Below are 21597 nucleotides of genomic sequence, written 5' to 3' on the forward strand. Positions count from 1 at the left end.
CATGGTTCTTCCTCTGTTTCATTTAACACAGGGTTCAGATCAGAAGATTCTAAAAGAACCAGATATATTATTTATAACAATTACCAATAAAATTACCAATAATATTACCAATAAAAACATTTATTAAGCTACTCAAATATCAGGAGAAACCATAAGTTATTCAAATCAAACTGAGTTGTATGACCCTCACTATAACTTAATTAAAATTAGTAGAATTCATATAGGCCTGATCTATTTGAGCATGTACACCTTTAGAAAAAAGTTTTTTTGGGCTGTCCATAGGAGAAACGTTTTGGTTCCATGTAGGACCCTCAGTGGAACTGGGCCGGAGTGGTGTCACACTTGACCCCCATCCCTAGAAAACACAGCTGATTAAAGTAATTGCATTCTAAACTGAAGATCGTGATTAGTTGATTATTGGAGTCAGGTGTGTTAGCTGGGGCTGGGGCAAAAGTGTGACACCACACAGGTTCGAAGGACTGGAGTTGCCAATCCCTGGATTAGAACATGGACACAAAGGCCATTTAAAATCAAATCAAATTTTATTTGTCACATACACATGATTAGCAGATGTTAGTGCGAGTGTAGCGAAATGCTTGTGCTTCTAGTTCCGACAATGCAGTAATAACCAACAAGTAATCTAGCTAACAATTCCAAAACTACTACCTTATACACAGTGTAAGGGGATAAAGAATATGTACATAAGGATATATGAATGAGTGATGGTACAGAGCGGCATAGGCAAGATACAGTAGATGGTATTGAGTACAGTATATACATATGAGATGAGTATGTAAACAAAGTGGCATAGTTAAAGTGGCTAGTTATACATGTATTACATAAGGATGCAGTAGATGATATAGAGTACAGTATATACGTTTACATATGAGATGAATAATGTAGGGTATGTAAACATTATATTAGGTAGCATGGTTTAAAGTGGCTAGTGATATATTTTACATCATTTCCCATCAATTCCCAGTATTAAAGTGGCTGGAGTTGAGTCAGTGTGTTGGCAGCAGCCACTCAATGTTAGTGGTTGCTGTTTAACAGTCTGATGGCCTTGAGATAGCTGTTTTTCAGTCTCTCGGTCCCAGCTTTGATGCACCTGTACTGACCTCGCCTTCTGGATGATAGCGGGGTGAACAGGCAGTGGCTCGGGTGGTTGCTGTCCTTGATGATCTTTATGGCCTTCCTGTGACATCGGGTGGTGTAGGTGTCCTGGAGGGCAGGTAGTTTGCCCCCAGTGATGCGTTGTGCAGACCTCACTACCCTCTGGAGAGCCTTACGGTTGTGGGCGGAGCAGTTGCCGTACCAGGCGGTGATACAGCCCGACAGGATGCTCTCGATTGTGCATCTGTAGAAGTTTGTGAGTGCATTTGGCGACAAGCCAAATTTCTTCAGCCTCCTGAGGTTGAAGAGGCGCTGCTGCGCCTTCTTCACGATGCTGTCTGTGTGGGTGGACCAATTCAGTTTGTCTGTGATGTGTACGCCGAGGAACTTAAAACTTACTACCCTCTCCACTACTGTTCCATCGATGTGGATAGGGGGGTGTTCCCTCTGCTGTTTCCTGAAGTCCACAATCATCTCCTTAGTTTTGTTGACGTTGAGTGTGAGGTTATTTTCCTGACACCACACTCCGAGGGCCCTCACCTCCTCCCTGTAGGCCGTCTCGTCGTTGTTGGTAATCAAGCCTACCACTGTTGTGTCGTCCGCAAACTTGATGATTGAGTTGGAGGCGTGCGTGGCCACGCAGTCGTGGGTGAACAGGGAGTACAGTAGAGGGCTCAAAACGCACCCTTGTGGGGCCCCAGTGTTGAGGATCAGCGGGGTGGAGATGTTGTTTGCCTACCCTCACCACCTGGGGGCGACCCGTCAGGAAGTCCAGTACCCAGTTGCACAGGGCGGGGTCGGGACCCAGGGTCTCGAGCTTGATGACGAGCTTGGAGGGCACTATGGTGTTAAATGCCGAGCTGTAGATGATGAACAGCATTCTCACATAGGTATTCCTCTTGTCCAGATGGGTTAGGGCAGTGTGCAGTGTGGTTGAGATTGCATCGTCTGTGGACCTATTTGGGCGGTAAGCAAATTGGAGTGGGTCTAGGGTGTCAGGTGGGGTGGAGGTGATATGGTCCTTGACTAGTCCCTCAAAGCACTTCATGATGTCGGAAGTGAGTGCTACGGGGCGGTAGTCGTTTAGCTCAGTTACCTTAGCTTTCTTGGGAACAGGAACAATGGTGGCCCTCTTGAAGCATGTGGGAACAACAGACTGGGATAGGGATTGATTGAATATGTCCGTAAACACACCAGACAGCTGGTCTGCGCATGCTCTGAGGGCGCGGCTGGGGATGCCGTCTGGGCCTGCAGCCTTGCGAGGGTTGACACGTTTAAATGTTTTCCTCACGTCGGCTGCAGTGAAGGAGAGTCCGCATGTTTTCGTTGCGGGCCGTGTCAGTGGCACTGTATTGTCCTCAAAGCGGGCAAAAAAGTTATTTAGTCTGCCTGGGAGCAAGACATCCTGGTCCGTGACGGTGCTGGTTTTCTTTATGTAATCCGTGATTGACTGTAGACCCTGCCACATACCTGCCACATATGTTTCCAGTCACCTTGCCCTGATTAAAAGCAGTGGTTCGCACTTTCAGTTTCACGCAAATGCTGCCATCAATCCACGGTTTCTGGTTTGGGAAGACTACTAATTGAGTTTTGGGGTTAGTAATCCGTTAAATTACCTGCAGCAGGCTCACATTGTTGTACAGAGACAACATTGCTTCATTTATTTTATTCACAGTGTCACGCAACAGGTGCTCAAACTTGGTCCCAATGGATAAAGCTTGTTTTCTGCAGTGGTGGAAAAAGTACAAAATGGTCATACTCGAGTAAAAGTAAAGATACCTTAATAGAAAATGACTCAAGTGAAAGTTTAAATATACTGAAGTATCAAAGTAAATGTAATTACTAAAATGTACTTAAGTTTCAAAAGTAAAAGTATAAATAATTTCAAATTCCTTATTAAGCAAAGCAGGTGGCACCATTTAAAAAAATGTTTCATTTAATGGATAGCCAGGGGCACACTCAGACAATTTACAAACGAAGCATTTGCCAGATCAGAGGCAGTCGGGATGACCAGGGATGTTCTCTTGATAAGTATGTGAGTCAGACCATTTTACTGTTTTGCTAAGCATTCAAAATATAAGGAGTACTTTTGGGTGCCAGGGAAAATGTATGGAGTAAAAAGTAAATTTCCTTTAGGAATGTAGTAAAGTAAAAGTTGTCAAAAATATAAATAGTAAAGTAGCAGCAACAACAAAAAAACACTTATAAGTACTTTACACACCTGTTTTTATGCATGGAGCTAGGTTGGCTCTAGGACCTTGAAGATGCTGGCGCAGCCGCACGATACTGCAAATGGGATTTCCTTGTCCAAGAGAGGCTGTTTACGAAGAAAGCTCTACTCCCTTCGACAAGAAAGGGCTGATCTGCAGATGGGAGCAGTTTGACTGAATTATTCAGCATAGGCTTCCACACAAAGTTATTTTTTTGGGGTTGAGAAATAGCCTATCAATTTAATTTTCGTGCATATTGTTTTCGTTTTAATTCACCCTATAAATTCTACAGTATGTTTTTGTCGTTGCACTTTGTTTTGCTGAGCGTCGCTTTTGTGGGCAGCGCATCCATTGTGGAAGGTAACATTCATATGACTGAAAATCAATGCCTTTGTTCACATTAGTCCACATTATCCGATAGAATGTGTGCATGTGTTACTTAATTAATGTGCAATGCTTTGTTGAAAAAGTTATCATCCTATTTTCAGTTTAAAATGTGGATTTTATAGTTCCGTTATTGTGTAGGACCTGAGAAATGTCTAAGCAGTTGCAAAATAAGTTATGTATTTGTTTACAACAAGAAGATTCAATAATACAATTTTTGTTGATTATTATTAAGCATAATTGTAACACTTCAATGGGAATTCCTTTTTGAATGTATTGCATTGTGGAAACATCAGACTTTTACATTCCACATTTAGTATGTTTTATTTGCTGGTAATTTATCCTCTTAATTTTCAATACAATTTTTCCATAAATCACTGAATGTGTCCCCAGACTGCATCAGATTCAATGGTGTGGAGTACAGAGGGGAGCAACAGAGCTCTTCCGCAGGACAAACCTGTCTAAACTGGACCAACACAACCCGGGACTATGATGTAATGGCATATACAGATTCACAAATGGGTAAATTACATTACACAATCAAACATGTAATATGCCATCAAATTGCTGTTTCATTGATTTGACACAAGTTTATCATCTGCTACCATTGCTGTGGTGTTCACTACAAGTGCCATGATTTAAATGTCACTCACATTTGTTTTAATGGTACACAGTTTGTTTGGTTCTAGATGTTATTTGGAGTGTATAACTGCAGGCTCTAGTCTCTCTGTGTGGGTTATAGTTCAAACCTGACCTTGCTAATATCTGAATCTTGTTGGCAAAATACCTACCCAGAGTATGCATTTCAGTAGTACAGTATATCAAAGATGTCACATGCATATCCACACACACACACACACGTTTGTTTTTACTATCCTTTTGGGGACCAAACAGTTAATTCCCATTCAAAACCCTATTTTCCCTTATGCTAAACCTAACTTTAACCCCTCGTCCTAACCTTAATTGTAATCCTGAACTTAAGCCTAAAATAGCCTTTTCCTTGTGGGGACCAGCAACATGTCCCCACTTGTCAGAATGTTCCTTGTTTTACTATCCTTGTGAGGACTTGGTTGATGTGTCCTTTTCTTTATGCTCTGTAGGCGTTGGGGACCATAACTACTGCCGTAACCCAGACTCCTCTGAGAAGCCCTGGTGCTACGTGACTGGCCTAGACGCACAGGCCCAGAGACAATCATGTGCCATTGACACCTGCAAAGGTATTTAGCTAGGTTTCCATCCAACTGGCAACATATTTTCATGTGACTATTCTAAAAGCTGCATAAAGAAAATATGCACTTTTTCTCACCAGTGGCAGGTTTCCACCAAACTGACTTGTTGCAGATAAAAATCAGTTTGTGATTACATAGTGTACACACAATGTACTGTGCACACACAATGTACTGTGCACACACAATGTACTGTGTACACACAATATACTGTGTACACACAATGTACTGTGTACACACAATGTACTGTGTACACACAATGTACTGTGCACACACAATGTACTGTGCACACACAATGTACTTTTTCACTTAAGTTTTCATGTGCCAAATAAAAAATGCTGTTTAAACATAGCTGCGACGGAGTGAATAAATATTGTGCAGACATTGAAATGTAGGTCAAGGCTGGGCAAAATGCATTACTGGATGGGAAAAAGACTCGCCTCAGCCCTTCCTTCCTTGGAAAAGGGTGTCACTGTATTTGGGGAATGTCTGTCTTTAAAGAGATTAAATGTTAATGTTTTTCTGAGGCTCTTTCTAACCCTGTGAATGTTATTATTAAATCCAAAGTGAGAGTCTGGAAGTGGTATGGTGGGACACCCCCAGTGGGCCGTGAGAACAAAGAAAACACATGGCTCCCCTTAGTTTCTTTCTTGGGATCCTAGAATGTATTTATTCTCATAAGGAAGCTAGAGCACTTTTGCCACAATATTTTTTGACGATATATTATTTTATAGTTATGCAACAATTTATACAAGGACTGCTGCAAAATTATCGAGATCCTATTAAAGTATTCTAATTCCTAATTCTTTGTGCATAATGTTCAAATAAGACAGCTAATTAGGCACCTCTAGAGAAATATCTTATCCCACGTGAGAAGCTGTAGGAGAAGAAAAGACTAGGCCAGTTTGTCAGTTAATCCACTTTGAGGATGTTTCCTGGGGTTTGACCTTTGCTCTCACATTGTCTGGGAAGGCGGTGCATGTTAAGCAATAACAAGGGCCCTGTCCATACTGAGCCTGTAGAGCCATAACTTGTTAGGCAGATGGCTGCCTCAGGGTAGGTGTAACCCCACCCTATTCCTCAACCCATTGGTGGAAAGTTATACTTTTACCATGGAGACAGTAGGTAATTGGCTACTGCTGGTTATGACCTCAGGCTCTTCAACTCCAGCAGAGTTGATAAACAACTTTTTCTGGAGGGGTAGGGCCTGACTCCGTGGAGCTCAAGAGCAGATGTTGACACTAGCAGCTTCCTTTCCTCCGAGACGTGTAGTGCACTTCTGCCCCATTTTGTTGGGAAATGGCTGTCCTTTTTAATTATTTAATTTCTTTATAGAACTGCTTCCAAAGTGAACAAATGAGACAAATCCAGTAGCTCTCCTCATCCTACTGAGTCCATGCAGCAACGTTTTTAATGTCAAACAATGCAGTGATTTTAGAGACCATGCTGTCTGATTTCTTAAAATGGGACAAAGTGGAAATTATTCACGCATTTATTCTACAATAAAAGCACTTTTAGTGAAATTAAACAATAGTTAAATTTAATCCACTACTACTATCATGTGTTCAAGTATGCAAACCCAAAGGCAACATCAGTAAACCTAGAAAGCAAACCAACAGGCAGTGTATGGGGGGGATTGGCTGTTGATCTTATCTGCTTTTCTCATATTGTCCACAGACGAAGCCCCTACAGAGGCAGGCCCCCATACCACAGCACAGAGCGAGGTCTTTGAGCTGACCAAGTCTGGGTCAGCCCAGAGAGGGGGCGCTGCGGTCCAGCCAGTCATTGGCATCAGCCAGCGGATACGCACAGGACCCAAGAAGAAGGACCTGGGCACTCTCGGTATGTCCTGATCTCACTGCTGAAGCAGAGGGATTAATGTAGGGGGGATGTGATAGGGCCATAACGTGAGCCTCAAGGGATACTCTTAAAAAGAGTGGTCCAGCTCGGCTTAGTACAATAGAATGAGATGGATAGGATATAAATAAGTTATAAAGGACAATATTATCATAGGGATAAAATGTGAGGTGCATTGATATGCACATTTTCAAATGCAGACTGTATATAAACCTTTGAATTCAGTTTGGTAACCATAGAGCCTGTGTGTCCTGTCTCTCTCAGGCTATGTGGTTGGCATCCTCATGATGGCTATCATCATCCTCATGGGGGTGGGCATCACCTTCGGCTACTTCTACAAGAGGTCAGTATCAGCCACTATGCTACACTAGGTGCTCCGACTGGAGACAGAGCATTAAAACCCAAGTTATTGTCTACTACTTTGTTAGGTTGCATCATGTGGTATGTCTGAGTGACGTAAGAACCCAGGAACCACTACACCAAATGGTGCTTCAGAGAGTAGGGACACACAATGTTACATTGATTTGCAACAGATGCTTATTTCTATAGCGCAGAGAGACCGAAATAGAACATGAACAAAATGTTCCACTATATTGGTGATTCAGAACTCTGATGCAGCGCTGCACAGCTTAGACTTGTGTCCGTGACACAGGCACCAGTTAAAGGCTTGGAACCTCTCAGGCAGAATGGCAGTGGGGTGAGGGAGGGCTTGTGTGGGCAGTTGGCACAGAATGTTACCAGGATGTGTAGCAGAGGCCACAGGCTGCCTCCCCCTCTACCCATCCTGTTGCTTCCCTCCACTACCCATCCTGTTGCTTCCCTCCACTACCCATCCTGATAGCGGTCTCTCTCCAATGTGATGAGGCCTGTTCAGAAGCCACAACAACAACAACATGAAAGCGGAAGGGAGAAAAAAAGAGAGCGCCTGTAGCCTGGCTATTTTAAGCACCCGCGTTTGATGTTTCTGAAGTAGTGGAGAGCATGCAGGAGTCCTGGGGGAGATGGAGAATCTACTGCAGTGGTGCAGCAGGCAGAGAGAAGGACCCAGTTCTGCAGATGGGGGATTCTGACTGATGGCCTCTGGCACAGAACTAAATGTTCTGGAGCTCCAAGTTTGGCTGTCTAATCTGATTATGTGACTGTCAGCGTTATCTATTCTAAGAAGCTGGGGGGGGGGTGTGTTTCAAGTAGCTTGATTTAAATCGGTCAAGGAAATTGATTTCTTTCTCACGCAGTAATATCAGTTTTAAGAAAAAAGTGTAGCCTCTGAAGCCTGTGCTTATCAAGTCAACAAGATTTGGAAGGATGGCCCCACAAGCCTAGGAAAAGTGTGAATAGTCGGGTTAGGAGGATTTGCTGATTCCTAAAATTACACTATGCAAACCCAATGCATAGGAATCCGTGCTGTAGTGGAGCAGAGCACAGTTGCGTAACGTGTCGCATAGAATCAGTCAAGCAGGAAGAGGCGCCAGTCCAAAAGAATGGCATGTTCCCTGTGTTGGATAGGGTTCAGCAGATCTCACACCCTCAGAATGTACCCCAAATTGGCACCCTATTCCCTCCATAGTGCTCTACTTTTGAGAAGAGCTCTAGGAAATAGGGTGCCATTTGACACTCTGCCCCAGTCAGCTGCCTGGACTGGCTTATGTCATACTGCAGGATGCCTGCCACCACCTAGCCCCGGTCCCATCAAAACATTCCCTGTGCCAGACCAGATACAGTAGCCTCATCCCAGTGATATGAGACTCAGTATGGGATGTTGCCTCTCGTTCTGGTCATAATTAGAAATCGTGACCTAGCTGTCTCTGTGTTTCAAAAGATGATGCAGGTCATTGGAAGTTGCCGAGGCATGCTATGATGAAACTCTGATTCATAGCAGTGTTTTTTTCTCTTCAGGTTAAAGACATTAGTCCTGTAAACTGTTATTGTAAACAACCCCATGCGCCTACATAATCTGCTCCGATGATCAGTACCACCGTCATCCTAACCTCTTGTGTCTGTGCTGTTTGTTGCAGGGGTCGGGACCTGAAGAAGCAGCATGAACAGCGAGTGTATGAGCGGGAGATGCAGAGGATCACCCTGCCCCTGTCGGCCTTCTCCAACCCAACCTGTGAGCTGGTGGATGAGAACTCCATCGTCATCATGGCCCAGGAGCAGACCCCCACCCAGGAGGGCATGGAGGGGGGAGACCCCCTGATGGGCCAGCAGGCTGGTACCCCAGGAGCCTGAGCACTGACCACCCCACTGAATTGGGAATGAACAAGGACATTCGAACCTCAAAGGATCCAAATACTCCCCTCAGCCCCCAAATCAACCACCCTTTTTTTTGAAGGCCTATGAGGAGAAGGGGAGCAGGGCTGAGCTCCAAAGACTAAATTGTGTCCTTATTGCCCTGGTTTTAACACAAGTGTCACCAACAGGGGAAAAGATGACAACAGGTGGAGCTGAAGGACTAATTTCACTCCACGTGGAGACCAATCGGGGAGGGTTGTGTACAAAAGTGCATGTCAGGGATGCTCATTAAGAAACCGTGCATTTCATATCCAAGAAAACATGATCACGGGCTGACGCTCTGCTATAGCAGTATGATTGTCTTGTGAATGGGATGTGCATCCATCAACATTAATGATGGAGGGTGATGTTATAAGCTTTGGATGAAGAGTAGGAGACAGTGTTTGGAAAGGGGGAATTCATAGCCTTTACTTATTTTTAAATTGAGGTGTTTGGCAGTTTGGTGTTATGGGCTTACCTGAGAAAACAATGCTACACTTCCCCTGGCCCTTTTGGCTTTGCTAGGGCGGGTCTGGGGAGGGCATCTAGTATAGGAATAGGATAGCCCTGTTAAACATCTTAAAGGCCGTTGGAACAGATGTGGAGTAATAATTAGCATGAGGGAACATTTATGTCAGATCTGCAAAAGAAAAGGAAACATCTCCTGCTCTCTGAAGCTGTGACGTCGCCTTAGCATAATGAATGTATTTGTACATGGTGACCCTTCTGTTTAACTCATAAGGCTGGGTGATAGAAACCAATGTGCAGTAACTAGAAACATCAGGAGTCGGTGGCTTTACATGAGAGGACAGGCTGTATGGTTCCTTAGGTTAGAGACTGACAGGAAAAGGGAGATGTCTTTGTAAATCGGAGAGTCTGTTCTCAGGAGGAAATGCCGCAGCACAGCTGTGAAACAGAATACAGCTTAGTCTGAGGTCTGGCTAGAACCGAACAGATGCTGTCTGAATGATGCTTGGGCAGAACAGAAGTCTGTTTAAAAGTTGAAGCCTGGGGCACTAGATTTGAATTCGTCCCAAACGTCAGGGCAAGCAGACGAGCAAAGCAAAAGGGTAAACAGGATATGAGTCAAACTGAGGTAACCTACCATATTTGATATGTACAGGATGGAATAATTGCATAATAAGCAGCCTGTTGCATGTTTTGAAACAGGATGCTGAAAGTATTGCCACAGTTGGTTAGAAAATGTAATGTGTTATTGACCAACAAACTCTTGTTGGGATTAAATGTAATGTCTTTCTGCTTTACATGATTGCTCTATTCTGCTAATGCAATATCTTGCATCACTCCAAATGGTTGTCATTCTGCATCACTGGATTACTCTTCAATCATTGGTTCCTTAGTTTTGGTGCAATGCTGATTTAAAAAAAAAAGTTTCTTCACTGTTGCTAATCATTGGAAATGAGTACCTGTATTTGTAAGTTTGGCAGATTTCAATATAATGTACTTTGAAAAAGCATAACTGCATCCTCATTCCTCACCTTTTAAATGAATACAAATGAGTTCCTTAATTTAGCTGAAACCTGCTAAAAGTAAGTGACTCATGCTCACTGGGAATTCAATAAGACTATCAGGTTTAAGATTCACCCATCCCATGAGCAAAGTTATACACTATACCACCCTCTAGTGGTCATCTACACATTCATTTACAAAGAGAGTAGGGTTTGTGTGCATCTTTAAAGTTAGTATATTAGCAAAAAATGAATTGTATTCATTCAACATCATGGTGATAAGTGATTACAATGTGTACAAATCAGTACCTTAGATTATGCTAGCATACAAAACCATGTTTATTTTAATCTCCATATTCTACAAATATTGTTCATGTCTAAACAAATCTACAAACCCTTGATTCCCTTAGGCATATATACATTTCTTACAGCCAACTTAAATATATAAATCCAGTTTTATTTAACTACAATTCACTTCAGGGTTTACAAAAGCAACCCAATTTAGATATTTCACTAATTTGTCCTTTGACCAAACAGATCTGAAAAATATACATTTAGCAGAGCAATTAGGGTTAAATGCCTTGCTCAAGGGCACAGACAGATTTTGCCTAGTCAGCTCGGGGAATTGAACCAGATTTCTTACTGGTCCAACGCTCTTAACCGATAGGCTACCTGATGTGATTGGTCAAGACGAATGTGGGAAAAAGATCATAATTGGGTTGCCTGTGTAAACAGAGCCTTTTTTAGTAAGTTGTACAATGCCTTTGAGAGCAGAGCTCCATTAAGTACACACCAGGTTCATGCTGTCCAATCAGAGTTGAGTGGTCCTTATCAACAAGCACCAGGTACCAGTCTGGTTCTAAAGGTGTGCTGCATGTAAAAACACTATTCATCCTGTAACAAACTCCAAATCTGTCAACAGCTCCAAATTCCCAAATCATAAAACAATTAAAAATCTGTCCATGTGCACATGGACAAAACAAACTCAGTTAATTTAGTGGATTAAAAACATTTAGTTAATTGTAAGAAAATCTATACACTACCATGTCCACCCTCTACAGTAACTTTACATTAGTAGATGCCCCACAAACCACATGACAATAAGACTAAAGGATGATTACTGTTAACAGTTGTAGAGTGAATCTGATGCCATCATTGAAGCTGGGAGGTTCTCTAAAATCAAGGTCACATTTCAAGTTGAATCACTGTTTGAAGAGGATTTTCCTGGTCAGTGAGCTCATGACATTCCTTTGACACAGCTCCACATATTTCTCTGACTGGTGTGACAGTGTGTGGCCTCCTCAGAGAGTGCTTGTTTGGTCCCTGCTGTGCTCTTCACGCCAAAGGGGTATCCTACAAAGCAAGCTAAATCTACTTAGCGTTTTCGAAAGCTAACTAGTTTCAGTTAGCTTCACATTCCAGCTCAGGCTTCATCCGTACTATGACGGTGGATATTGCTTGTCCGCCTGCCACTAACTCTAGCAGGCTTGTAACTGCGAGTGCATGTAATAAATGTGTAATGTGATATATTTTAATCAGTCGTCTTCCTCTAATTGAAAGGGATGACAATGCAGTCCTCAACTCGTGGCTCAGTCATTTCAGAGTAAGTAGAGTTAACTGAATTAGCCTGACCCGGAAAAGGTTAGTTCTGAAGGATTCATTGTCATAGAAATTTACCTGGATAAAAGGTGAATCACCTTCGTATGACCAGTTATTCCGAGTTGACCAAAGTAACCTTGCTAACTACTCAAATCTGCTTCGTAGGATACCCCTCTGTCCTCCTGTTGGTAAACAAACTTCACTCCAAATGCTCTGCCCTGGGTTAACTCCGTCAATCAGCTAGTCTGTCACACATCTCGATTTTCACTGCTGTTGCTCGCCGAGCGAGTCTTCTCTCCACAATCCACACTATAACTTAAGACCCACCCGACGAGATAAAAACAGTCCGTGAAAAACACAACAGCTTTCACATGAGGATTGATATTAAATGCTGCAGAGAGATGGTCTCGATAAAATAAGGAATCACATTGAGAGAGCAGAGAACCAACCACATAACAGGATCTGATAGCAGGGCAAACAGATGTGTAAAACCCTGCATGTCCTGGTGTGTGCAAAAAAAAAAGCATTTTAAAAAATGTAACAGGACAAAAATAAATACCAAACACCTCTAGTCTTCTCATTAAAATGTGTCTCCTCCCTTGTCTCCAGTCTACACACACTGCAGTTCCTTGGTGCTCTCAGAGCTGTATGGTCACTCATACACATCCACTACAGACCATATCAACATAACACACAGAGAGAGGAGCTTGGTCCAGCTCGCTCAGGTTATCCAGTTCCCAGATGGCATGAGTTAGGTTTGTCTTCCCCACCCCTCCTCCAGCTGTGTTAGTGCAGTCCAGGCTGCGGTCTTGGAGGGAGGGCTTGGGGATCCAGAGGGGCAGGCGTCTGCTAGGTGCCATTGTCAGCCAGGCTGGACTCCTCTGGGGGGACTGGTGTTGGGACTGTGCTCTGGGGAGCTGGGAGCGAGGAGCTTTCTTTTGGAGGGTGGAGTCGACACAGTTTCTGGTGCAGCTCTTCCAGTTCGGCTGGCAGACGGATGCCCATCTCCTGGTTAAGGAACAGGGCCTCAAAACAGTCCTCCAGCTTCTGGAAGGCAGGCCTGGGGAGGGAGTGGGGGGGAGATACATGGGGTGAGAGGTTACAACCAGGAAGGAAGGTCATGGTGTGAGAGAACATGAGGGAGCAATCTGCCTTCTGAGACGGAGATGCTATCTGGTTCTAAAGAGTGTTCGGTTTTTCCACTTGCTTCTGTGGCTCTAGAGGGCAGAGAATAGCCTGGATAACGTCTCATGGGGAGGCAGGGGAAAACTTTCCCACATGTGGCCGTTCAGCTCAGTTACAAACACTGTGCTTTCTGTTCCATGTGCTACCCCTCACCCCCTCTCTGTTATCTCCCTCCCTGGTCTCTACCTTTGTTTTCGCTGTTACTTTGAGCCTTCAATTACAGAATGTTTTATATACATGCCTACTACAGCTATCTTGTCACTACACTGACTTGTGTATCAAAGTAATACATTCAACTGAAATACATTACTCAGCATCTTAAGCCATCAGCCACTGTATAAAACAATTGTCTCAACTCACCTGTTTTCAGGGATGAGGTCACAACAAGCCACAGCCAATGGGAAGAAAGCTGGAGGGCAGTTGTCAGGGAGAAACTTCTCCATGAACTTGTCTACATTCAGGCCAAAGTCATAGGTCCTGGGAAGGCACTCTGGGTCTGCATTCACCTGCCCAATAATCTACAATAAGAGAGAGAGTTAAAAATGGATATACACTCAAGATTGCAGTATCTGACCAACACTGTGGACAAATCAAACAAAATAAATGATACAGAAGCAACATAAGCACAATTTCCAAACACAACAAGTATTCTCCATTTCAACATACAGCCCATAGTCTAATTCTGTGAGTAAATATAAAAAGCAGGCCTTTAAAATGGTATTCTTACCTCACAAAGCACAATCCCAAAGGAGAAAATGTCCACCTTTTCATCATAGCGTTTACCTGAGGATGACAAAATGTTAATTAACAGGCCAGCATACAATGAATGAAGAAGTGTTAAAGTGAATAATACGCGTGATCCACAGCTCCAAGCTAGGTCCTCCTGCTTTGCTCACCATTCAGCATCTCTGGAGCCATCCAGTAGGGGTTCCCCACCACTGTATAGCGCTTCTTACGGTCAATGCGCCTGAAAACCCTCTTCTTATTGACCAGTTTCTCAGGGGGAGGTTGCTTGACCTCCTCCACCATGAGCCGGGATAGGCCGAAGTCTGCCACCACCACTGTGTTGTCCTGAGGGAGGTCAGGGGTTAGAGGGCAACAGAATATGATGTGGCAATGTAACAGTGCCAGGTGTTTTCTTCAGTCATGGAGCATATTACTTAACATACCTCAATCAATATGGGTCAAATAACAACAAAAGATAAGATTGTTTCCAAGAGTTGTTGCTTGTGTGTAAAGTCAATGACCAATAAAATAAATCACAATAAAGTATGACCAGATGGGTATATCAACTGTAAACAACGTGTGTTGTCTTCCTACACACACACACACACACACACACACACACACACACACACACACACACACACACACACACACACACACACACACACACACACACACACACACACACACACATACATACATACATACATACATACATTGAACTGAGACAGGTATACAGTTATACATAGGTCACTACATGTAAAATCAATGAATCTGTCTGTGGAAATAACAGACAAGACTCATTACACCTCATGGAGGGTTGCCATACAGTGAAAGTTCTGTGAAGACCTATATAAGCCTGTACTTTATTACTTACACAATATGTTGTTGTGAGTTGTGTTCTGCTGCTAGAATAGAACATAGCTCTACCTGGCCTGTACCAACAAGACTACTCTGTCCCAATCAAAGACTTCTGTCACAACAACAAAACATGTTCTAGAACACCCTGCCTCCAGGTTAATCTAAAACAAGAAGCTACACTACCCCCGGTACATCAATCTTTAACAGTTTAGAAGCCAAACACACATTTTGGTATAGGAGAGAAACAATGACTGATTAACAAGAGATATTGAAGCAGGAGTGCTATCTGCATGCGTTTCTGTAAATGGATCAGGAAAACAAATGGATCTCTGCTCTTCTATATTCTCCTCTACCTGTCTATCTTTGAGTTAGCGTGCCATGTACAATTCAGGATAGGTCACCTACCAGTTTCACCAGGCAGTTGTGAGAGTTAAGATCTCTGTGGATGATGCTCATTGAATGCAAGTAAGCCTGAAATAAGGAAAAAATAGTCAAACAAACTAATAATCCACAAGTGGAAGCATATTAAAGACAGAAATAGTGCTTTATGCTGCATAGAAAACAATGTAGCTTTAAAACGTCTCCCACTAAGCCTGGCTGATAGAAACGTCATCATTTGACAATGTCTTGACAATAAATGATTTTGTTGCCCTACATACTTGTGTTTCTGTGGAGGGACTGTGGGTTGTAAGGAAAGGGAATCAGAGAATAAGGAATAGTCAGTATTGAAGTGGTCTCCAGGGAAATTGGAAGGCCTCCCACCCACTCTGTTGGCTAAGACAGACATTAAGGTATGTGGAACATATGGCTACCCCTAGGTCACTGCAAAGCCCCACACTCCAGTATGACCCATTGGCAAGAGCAATCCCTGCCTCAAGTAATCTGATCTCAGTTCATAGAGTCAGAGTCAACCTGAAACCAAGTACCTTTAAAATGCATTGTGTTTAACTACCACCATACATATTGGAAGCTGCTCCAGCTGAACAAAAAGCAGCCAGTGTCTACATGGACAGTATTTAACCTCCAACAGTAAATATCCCTGGAAGGGGCCAACTCACCATTCCAGAAGCAATGCCTTTGGCGAAACTAACCCTCTGCTCCCATGGAAACTGGTCCTGTAGCAACCCATGGAAAAATAAACAACAAGAAATGAATAGGTGGGCCCCTGAGTAGCCTTTATGGCTACACAGAATATTGTGGGACTTCAAAGGAAAGTTACACAAAATCATAGTGTAACCCACCACTGAAAATCTCAAATCAAATCATTAAAACTCCAGTTCCCTCTGATTGCTGTTGACCATAAGTTTTGTTGGACTGCGGTGTAAATGATCCAATCTGGGAAGTAAAGGTGGTAATAAACTCCTTTGAATTTTCACCTGGGAACAATTGCTCTATTTACCCCCATTCCACATCTCTGCTGGTTGACATGCCAGCCAGCCCACCACTGAGCCAACAGCCTTTATCTGAGCAGAGTTTACCTCAGGTCAAGTCAGTCCCAGTCCCACACAGCACAGGCCCTTAAAGGGATACTTTTGGATTGGCAATGAAGCCCTGTATCTACTTTCCCAGAGTCCGATGAACTCGTGGATACCATTTTTCGTCTCTGTGTCCAGTATATAGGTAGTTTTGTGAGCCAATGCTAACTAGCATTAGCACAATGTCTGGAAGTCTGACTTCCTTCATACTTGCCAGACATAAAAATGGTATCCACAAGTTCATAGGACTCCGGGTAAGTAGATTACCAAAATCCCAAAGTATACCTTTTTTTGTGTTGAATTTTACCCCTTTTTCTCCCCAATTTCGTGGTATCCAATTGTTAGTAGCAACTACCTTGTCTCATCGCTACAACTCCCGTACGGGCTCGGGAGAGACGAAGGTTGAAAGTCATGCGTCCTCCGATACACAACCCAACCAAGCCGCACTGCTTCTTAACACAGCGCGCATCCAACCCGGAAGCCAGCCGCACCAATGTGTCAGAGGAAACACCGTGCACCTGGCAAACTGGTTAGCGTGCACTGCGCCTGGCCCGCCACAGGAGTCGCTGGTGCGCGATGAGACAAGGACACCCCTACCGACCAAGCCCTCCCTAACGGCGCTAGGCCAATTGTGCGTCGCCCCACGGACCTCCCGATCGCGGCCAGTTATGACAGAGCCTGGGCGCAAACCCAGGGACTCTGATGGCACAGCTGGCGCTGCAGTAGAGCGCCCTTAGCCACTGCGCCACCCGGGAGGCCATCAAAGTATACCTTTAAGGAAAACAGTAACAGCTATTTATTTATAAACTGTATTTTGGTGCAGTGGGAGAGAAGAGAGAGGGTTAAGTGAATTAATTAGCTGAAACGCACCATGTCTCCAATGAAATCCTTCAGTGTGCCTCCCTCAATAAACTCTGTTATTAAATTCAGCCTCTTGTCCTTGTATAGCACACCGATGAACTTCAACACGTGGGGATGTTCCAGACTCCTCATCACTTTGACCTGGAGAGAGAGATACACTTAAAGCTGCAATCCTTAATGGTGAACCAGCCACGTCCTGTAAACAACCAACACAGTATTTTCTACCTCGGACATCATTGCACGCGCAATAGAAGACCACAATATGTACTGAACTTTGTTTTACCATGACTCTCCTCAACTCGACAATAAAAACAATAACAACGGTGGTGGGCGGCCAGTGGCGCCATTTCCCCTTAATGCAGATTCCATCTTTAAAAACTCACCTTTATGCTTTCGATCTGAACTTTAACACCACAGCAATCAATTTCCAAATTTTATCTTTGAAAAAATTCTGAAGCTTATTTTTCCCTCTGAAGACTGAAGCAAATCCGTAAGGATGAGTGGACTAGACTACTGACCTCCTTTAGAAAGGTCTTCTGCGTCTCCTCATCACAGCGAATCAACTCCTTCATCACCATCACCTCACCAGTGGCTTTGTGGGTTACCTGTCAATGAGGAGAAAAATAAAACACTGACGCCTGTGTGAAGGCATGGAGTAGATGTGAGAGATTGAGATGTGTGTGGAAAAAGAGGTTGATTGTTGGGTGAGAAGCTGACCTTGATAGCCTGGCCGAAGAAGCCCTTGCCCAGCACTTCTCCGTGGATGAGGTCACAGGGGCGGAAGATGCGATGGGAGCAGCTGCTGGAGGAGCGCAGGGATTCGGAGCGCCCAATGTCCCGGGTCAGGATAGGGTGTTCCTTAGGGGAGGTTGGCCCAGGGGACTTACAGATGCTGTTGCTACGCCTTCCATTTACAGAGAGGGACAAATGTCAATTAGACATACGTAGATCAAGATATACTGGAACAAACTATAAATAACTTTGTATCTCTCCATTCCTGCCCCCAATGATTAGACTCTCTCTCCTAAGGTCAGCTGGTTCAGCTGTACCTTAGAGACCTCCTCTTTAGGGTGCCGTCATCCACCACGTCTGTCCTCTCCAGAACACTGTTAGAGGGCGAAGACAGGCGCATGCGGGAGGTGGCGGGGACCCCCAAGCGGTTTTGCGAGGACCCCAGTCTGAGCCTGTCCAACCGCTGCCTGACTGGATCATACTCTATGAGCAGCTGCAGTGTCTGACTGGTCCGATGGATGAGGTCCTCCACCTGAAAACACCAATGAAAATACAGAATCTGCTTGGACAAAGTCCTCTCTGACATAGTAAGATGAGCAAGCAACACTAATGACAGAGGTATTGGTATAAGGCCCATAGAACACAGGATGCAATTAGAAGAACTAGGCAGGGTTCCAATGAGAACAGGTTCGTGATTTCTGACCCCCCGAAGAGCTATCAAATTGACTTATACAACATGACTTGAATGGAGCCAAAGAATTTGAATTCGAACGCACCTTGTGGGAAACAGGAAAGGTGGGAACTAAAATGATATCAGTGAATGCACCATTGGAATGCACATGGTTTGGTATGGTGGTGTGGTGAGATTGTGTTGAGTCCTTCCAGATGCCATCCTCCCCAACTAAACAATGATTCAATTAAGGCAGAATGGACAGAATGCAAAGATCATGTTCTGTCTTCAATCCACCTCATATTAGAACGTGGCTATGGGCACAGCCAAACAATGGAAGTGATGGATTTGACTTCCGCTTTACTTACCTACTACAGCGGGCCGGTGGCAAACTTGCTAGAGTAAATTATTTGAAGGAGTCAATTTATAGAGTCTAAAAGTCAAGTAAACAAGTGTAAGTGTATATGTGGCCTATTTCATTCACGTTCGCTAATGTTAGCTAGACCTACTAGTAGTTCTGTTGTGATAATTACGTTAGTGGTGTTGTTTAAGAGTTGAGGGCCATCCACCAAGCCAATAACGATAACTATAATGAGAAACTATAGGCTACATAACTATAAAACGTTGGTGAGCCTGTACAGGAAAGTTTATCATTCTATAGTCCTGCACCTGTTAATCAACTGATCAACGCATCCTACTGCACACTGCCTATTAATAAGAGGATAACACAAAACCATTCATGAGGTCTCTTAACGCACAGATACTGGTTCACACCATTCAGTGCTGTCAAGGTGTGTTTTGTCAGTGACAACTGCAAATAATACTTCACTGTACATGTAGGCCTAACAAAAAATAATATAACCTGTATTTAAATGTAGCAATCGACAACAAACGCCATTTATCCTGAGCATCTTTTACAGCATGCCATTAACTCATTGTCAAGTGGTTTGCAAGTGATTTTGTTTTTTTCTAACGGCTGTCAATTCCTTTGGGTCTTCTGTTTCACTGTGCTCAACTAGGCTATGCCTGTGCAACTACACTATATATACACGAAGGTATGTAGACACCCCTTCAAATGAGTGGATTTGGCTATTTCAGCCACACTCATACTAAAGAGCTCAGTGACTTTCAACATAACACCGTCATTAAATGCCACCTTTCCAACAAGTCAGTTCGTCAAATGTCTGCCTTGTCCCCGTCAACTGTATGTCCTGTTATTGTGAAGTGGAAACGTCTAGGAGCAACAATGTCTTAGCTGCAAAGTGGTAGGCCACAAAAGCTCACAGAACGGGACCGCCTGCTTCTTTCCCTGAATCGGTTATTGGGCTTAGTATTAAAAAGTATTTTAAAAAATGTCCTATAGCTTTCCTGGGATTTCACGAGAAGAGGAATGGCCTATTGTACCACTATTGATTAGGCATAGGCCTACATTTTTAAGACAAGACAATTATTGTACCCGGGCTACAAGAACACAGTGCAACAAGAAATGTATTGTCATTCTCAAGTGAATATACAATTATTTAGGTTGTAAACTGCAGTGATGTTGGCAAATTTGAATAACCGCTTAAACATCCTGTTTTGTTTCGTGCCCAAATAACTGCATAGTCCTACAGCCTAGGCCTGATTATGAAACAATATGGATCAGTTTGGGTCTATTCTCCACAGTTTAGAAGGACAAGAAAGGTACATTAGCAGGCCGCTCATATGGTATATTTTGTCAGGATGTAGCCTATCGATGTTAAGATAGGCATACTATAAGAAAATATGTGATTCTCCTTTCAAACTCCCCGACCGCTAATGCTGTAGCCTATTTTACATTCAGCAAGCAAGAGCAAGCGCGCATCTCTCCTCCTATAGGCTATAAGTAGGCAAAAAAAGACAACATAAGTGTCCAACCACATTCTGTAGTCTGCTTTTTCCTGGGACTTCACAAGATGTAAGAGGAATCGCCGTGGCAGCGGAGGCCAGGTGCATAATTGTGCAACAGAACAAAGACAGAGGCTAGAAATGTAGCCTATAGCATAAGTAGAAGCGTATGCATATTATACCATATTTCATGAGCTCAATGTTAGGCTTAGTACCGCAGTGTATGTCCTGCCAATTTACACAGCGAAAGAAAAATAAGTTGATCCTGAAGCTGATCCCGAAGCTGTGCTGAGTGTGCTCCCTCCCAGTCCCTGGGAATGTAGCTGGAAAAGCTACATTATGTTTCAGTTTTTTAGGGACCTAGGCTACAACATCAGAATGTAATGAAGAATATTATTATTGTTTTCAAATGAGTACAAAACTCTAGTCTAGGCTGTAAACTGCAGTGAAAAGTCTATGTAATTTGAATAACCAGTCAAATGCCCAGTGTTTTCAACGCATAGCAGTATTCATTTAAAAATAACTGCATTTATCCTGCCTGATTGGGTAACCAATTATGGGGGGATTTCTCTGCAGTTTAGTCAACAATGTCCAGACACATAAGGCCAGTGATCTATTGTATTTTGTAAGGATGTTTCGGCTAACAGAAACACGCTAATGCAGGGATTTGTAGTGGCGCACAAATTAATTATGAATAATATGCGAGCGAGTGGGAAGTTGTATCCATAGTTTCTGCGTTTGGCTTCCGTGTTTTAAAAGTGTTTGAAAATGAGGTGCACAGTAGAGCAACGGTTGCAAACACTTATGTAACAGTCGCGCTTTATAAAACACCACTGGGTTAGTACTGAAGAGAGACTACATTTCATTGCTTTATTCAAACTACTGAATGTTATGCAGTTAACCACGTAAAACGTCAGTGAATGGTGAAAAACGGGATCATGCAGCTCACCTCTTCCTCCACCAGTGTCCCCACTGTAAGACCGTTGATCTCCAGGATCCTGTCACCAACGTGGATGGCATCCCGAACTTCCGGGCTGATATGCATCCCTCGGACTCTGAGAGAAATACAGCACAAATACATATCTGTCAGAA

General features: G+C 43.5%; 3 protein-coding genes across 9 annotated transcripts in view; 1 reads left to right on the forward strand and 2 right to left on the reverse strand.

Annotated features, from left to right (window-relative positions):
• Nucleotides 1-523: 523 nt before the first annotated feature.
• LOC127911690 (uncharacterized) lies at nt 524-3416 on the reverse strand. 2 transcript variants are annotated; one of them, XM_052478857.1, is made up of 2 exons: nt 3335-3416; nt 524-2838 (listed from the first exon to the last, which is right to left on the reverse strand). In XM_052478857.1, the coding sequence occupies exon 2, from the start codon at nt 2579-2581 to the stop codon at nt 1619-1621; it is 963 nt and encodes a 320-aa protein (XP_052334817.1). In that variant the 5' UTR covers nt 2582-2838; nt 3335-3416; the 3' UTR covers nt 524-1618. Both variants share the same exon structure in this region, with proteins under 2 accessions (XP_052334817.1, XP_052334818.1).
• On the forward strand, nt 3107-10541 carry LOC118358402 (phosphoinositide-3-kinase-interacting protein 1-like). Its single transcript, XM_035736198.2, has 7 exons — nt 3107-3144; nt 3357-3683; nt 4101-4229; nt 4808-4924; nt 6611-6775; nt 7055-7133; nt 8806-10541. Exons 2-7 carry the CDS (start codon nt 3617-3619, stop codon nt 9017-9019), a joined length of 771 nt encoding a protein of 256 aa, XP_035592091.1. The 5' UTR covers nt 3107-3144; nt 3357-3616; the 3' UTR covers nt 9020-10541.
• Nucleotides 10542-10851: 310 nt separating this feature from the next.
• LOC118358399 (LIM domain kinase 2-like) overlaps nt 10852-21597 on the reverse strand; it is a 47656-nt gene continuing 36910 nt past the window's right edge. For all 6 annotated transcript variants that reach the window (XM_035736191.2, XM_035736190.2, XM_035736193.2 and 3 more), the window contains 11 exons: nt 21455-21560; nt 18287-18501; nt 17955-18141; nt 17756-17842; nt 17247-17378; nt 15960-16016; nt 15307-15372; nt 14211-14385; nt 14042-14097; nt 13675-13832; nt 10852-13189 (listed from right to left, as the gene is read on the reverse strand). In XM_035736191.2, the coding sequence (XP_035592084.1) occupies nt 12979-13189; nt 13675-13832; nt 14042-14097; nt 14211-14385; nt 15307-15372; nt 15960-16016; nt 17247-17378; nt 17756-17842; nt 17955-18141; nt 18287-18501; nt 21455-21560 (1450 nt within the window). In that variant the 3' untranslated portion in view covers nt 10852-12978. The remainder of the gene's footprint in view (nt 13190-13674; nt 13833-14041; nt 14098-14210; nt 14386-15306; nt 15373-15959; nt 16017-17246; nt 17379-17755; nt 17843-17954; nt 18142-18286; nt 18502-21454; nt 21561-21597) is intronic.

This window comes from Oncorhynchus keta, chromosome 25 (genome assembly GCF_023373465.1).
Source record: "Oncorhynchus keta strain PuntledgeMale-10-30-2019 chromosome 25, Oket_V2, whole genome shotgun sequence".
Lineage (NCBI taxonomy): Eukaryota > Metazoa > Chordata > Actinopteri > Salmoniformes > Salmonidae > Oncorhynchus > Oncorhynchus keta.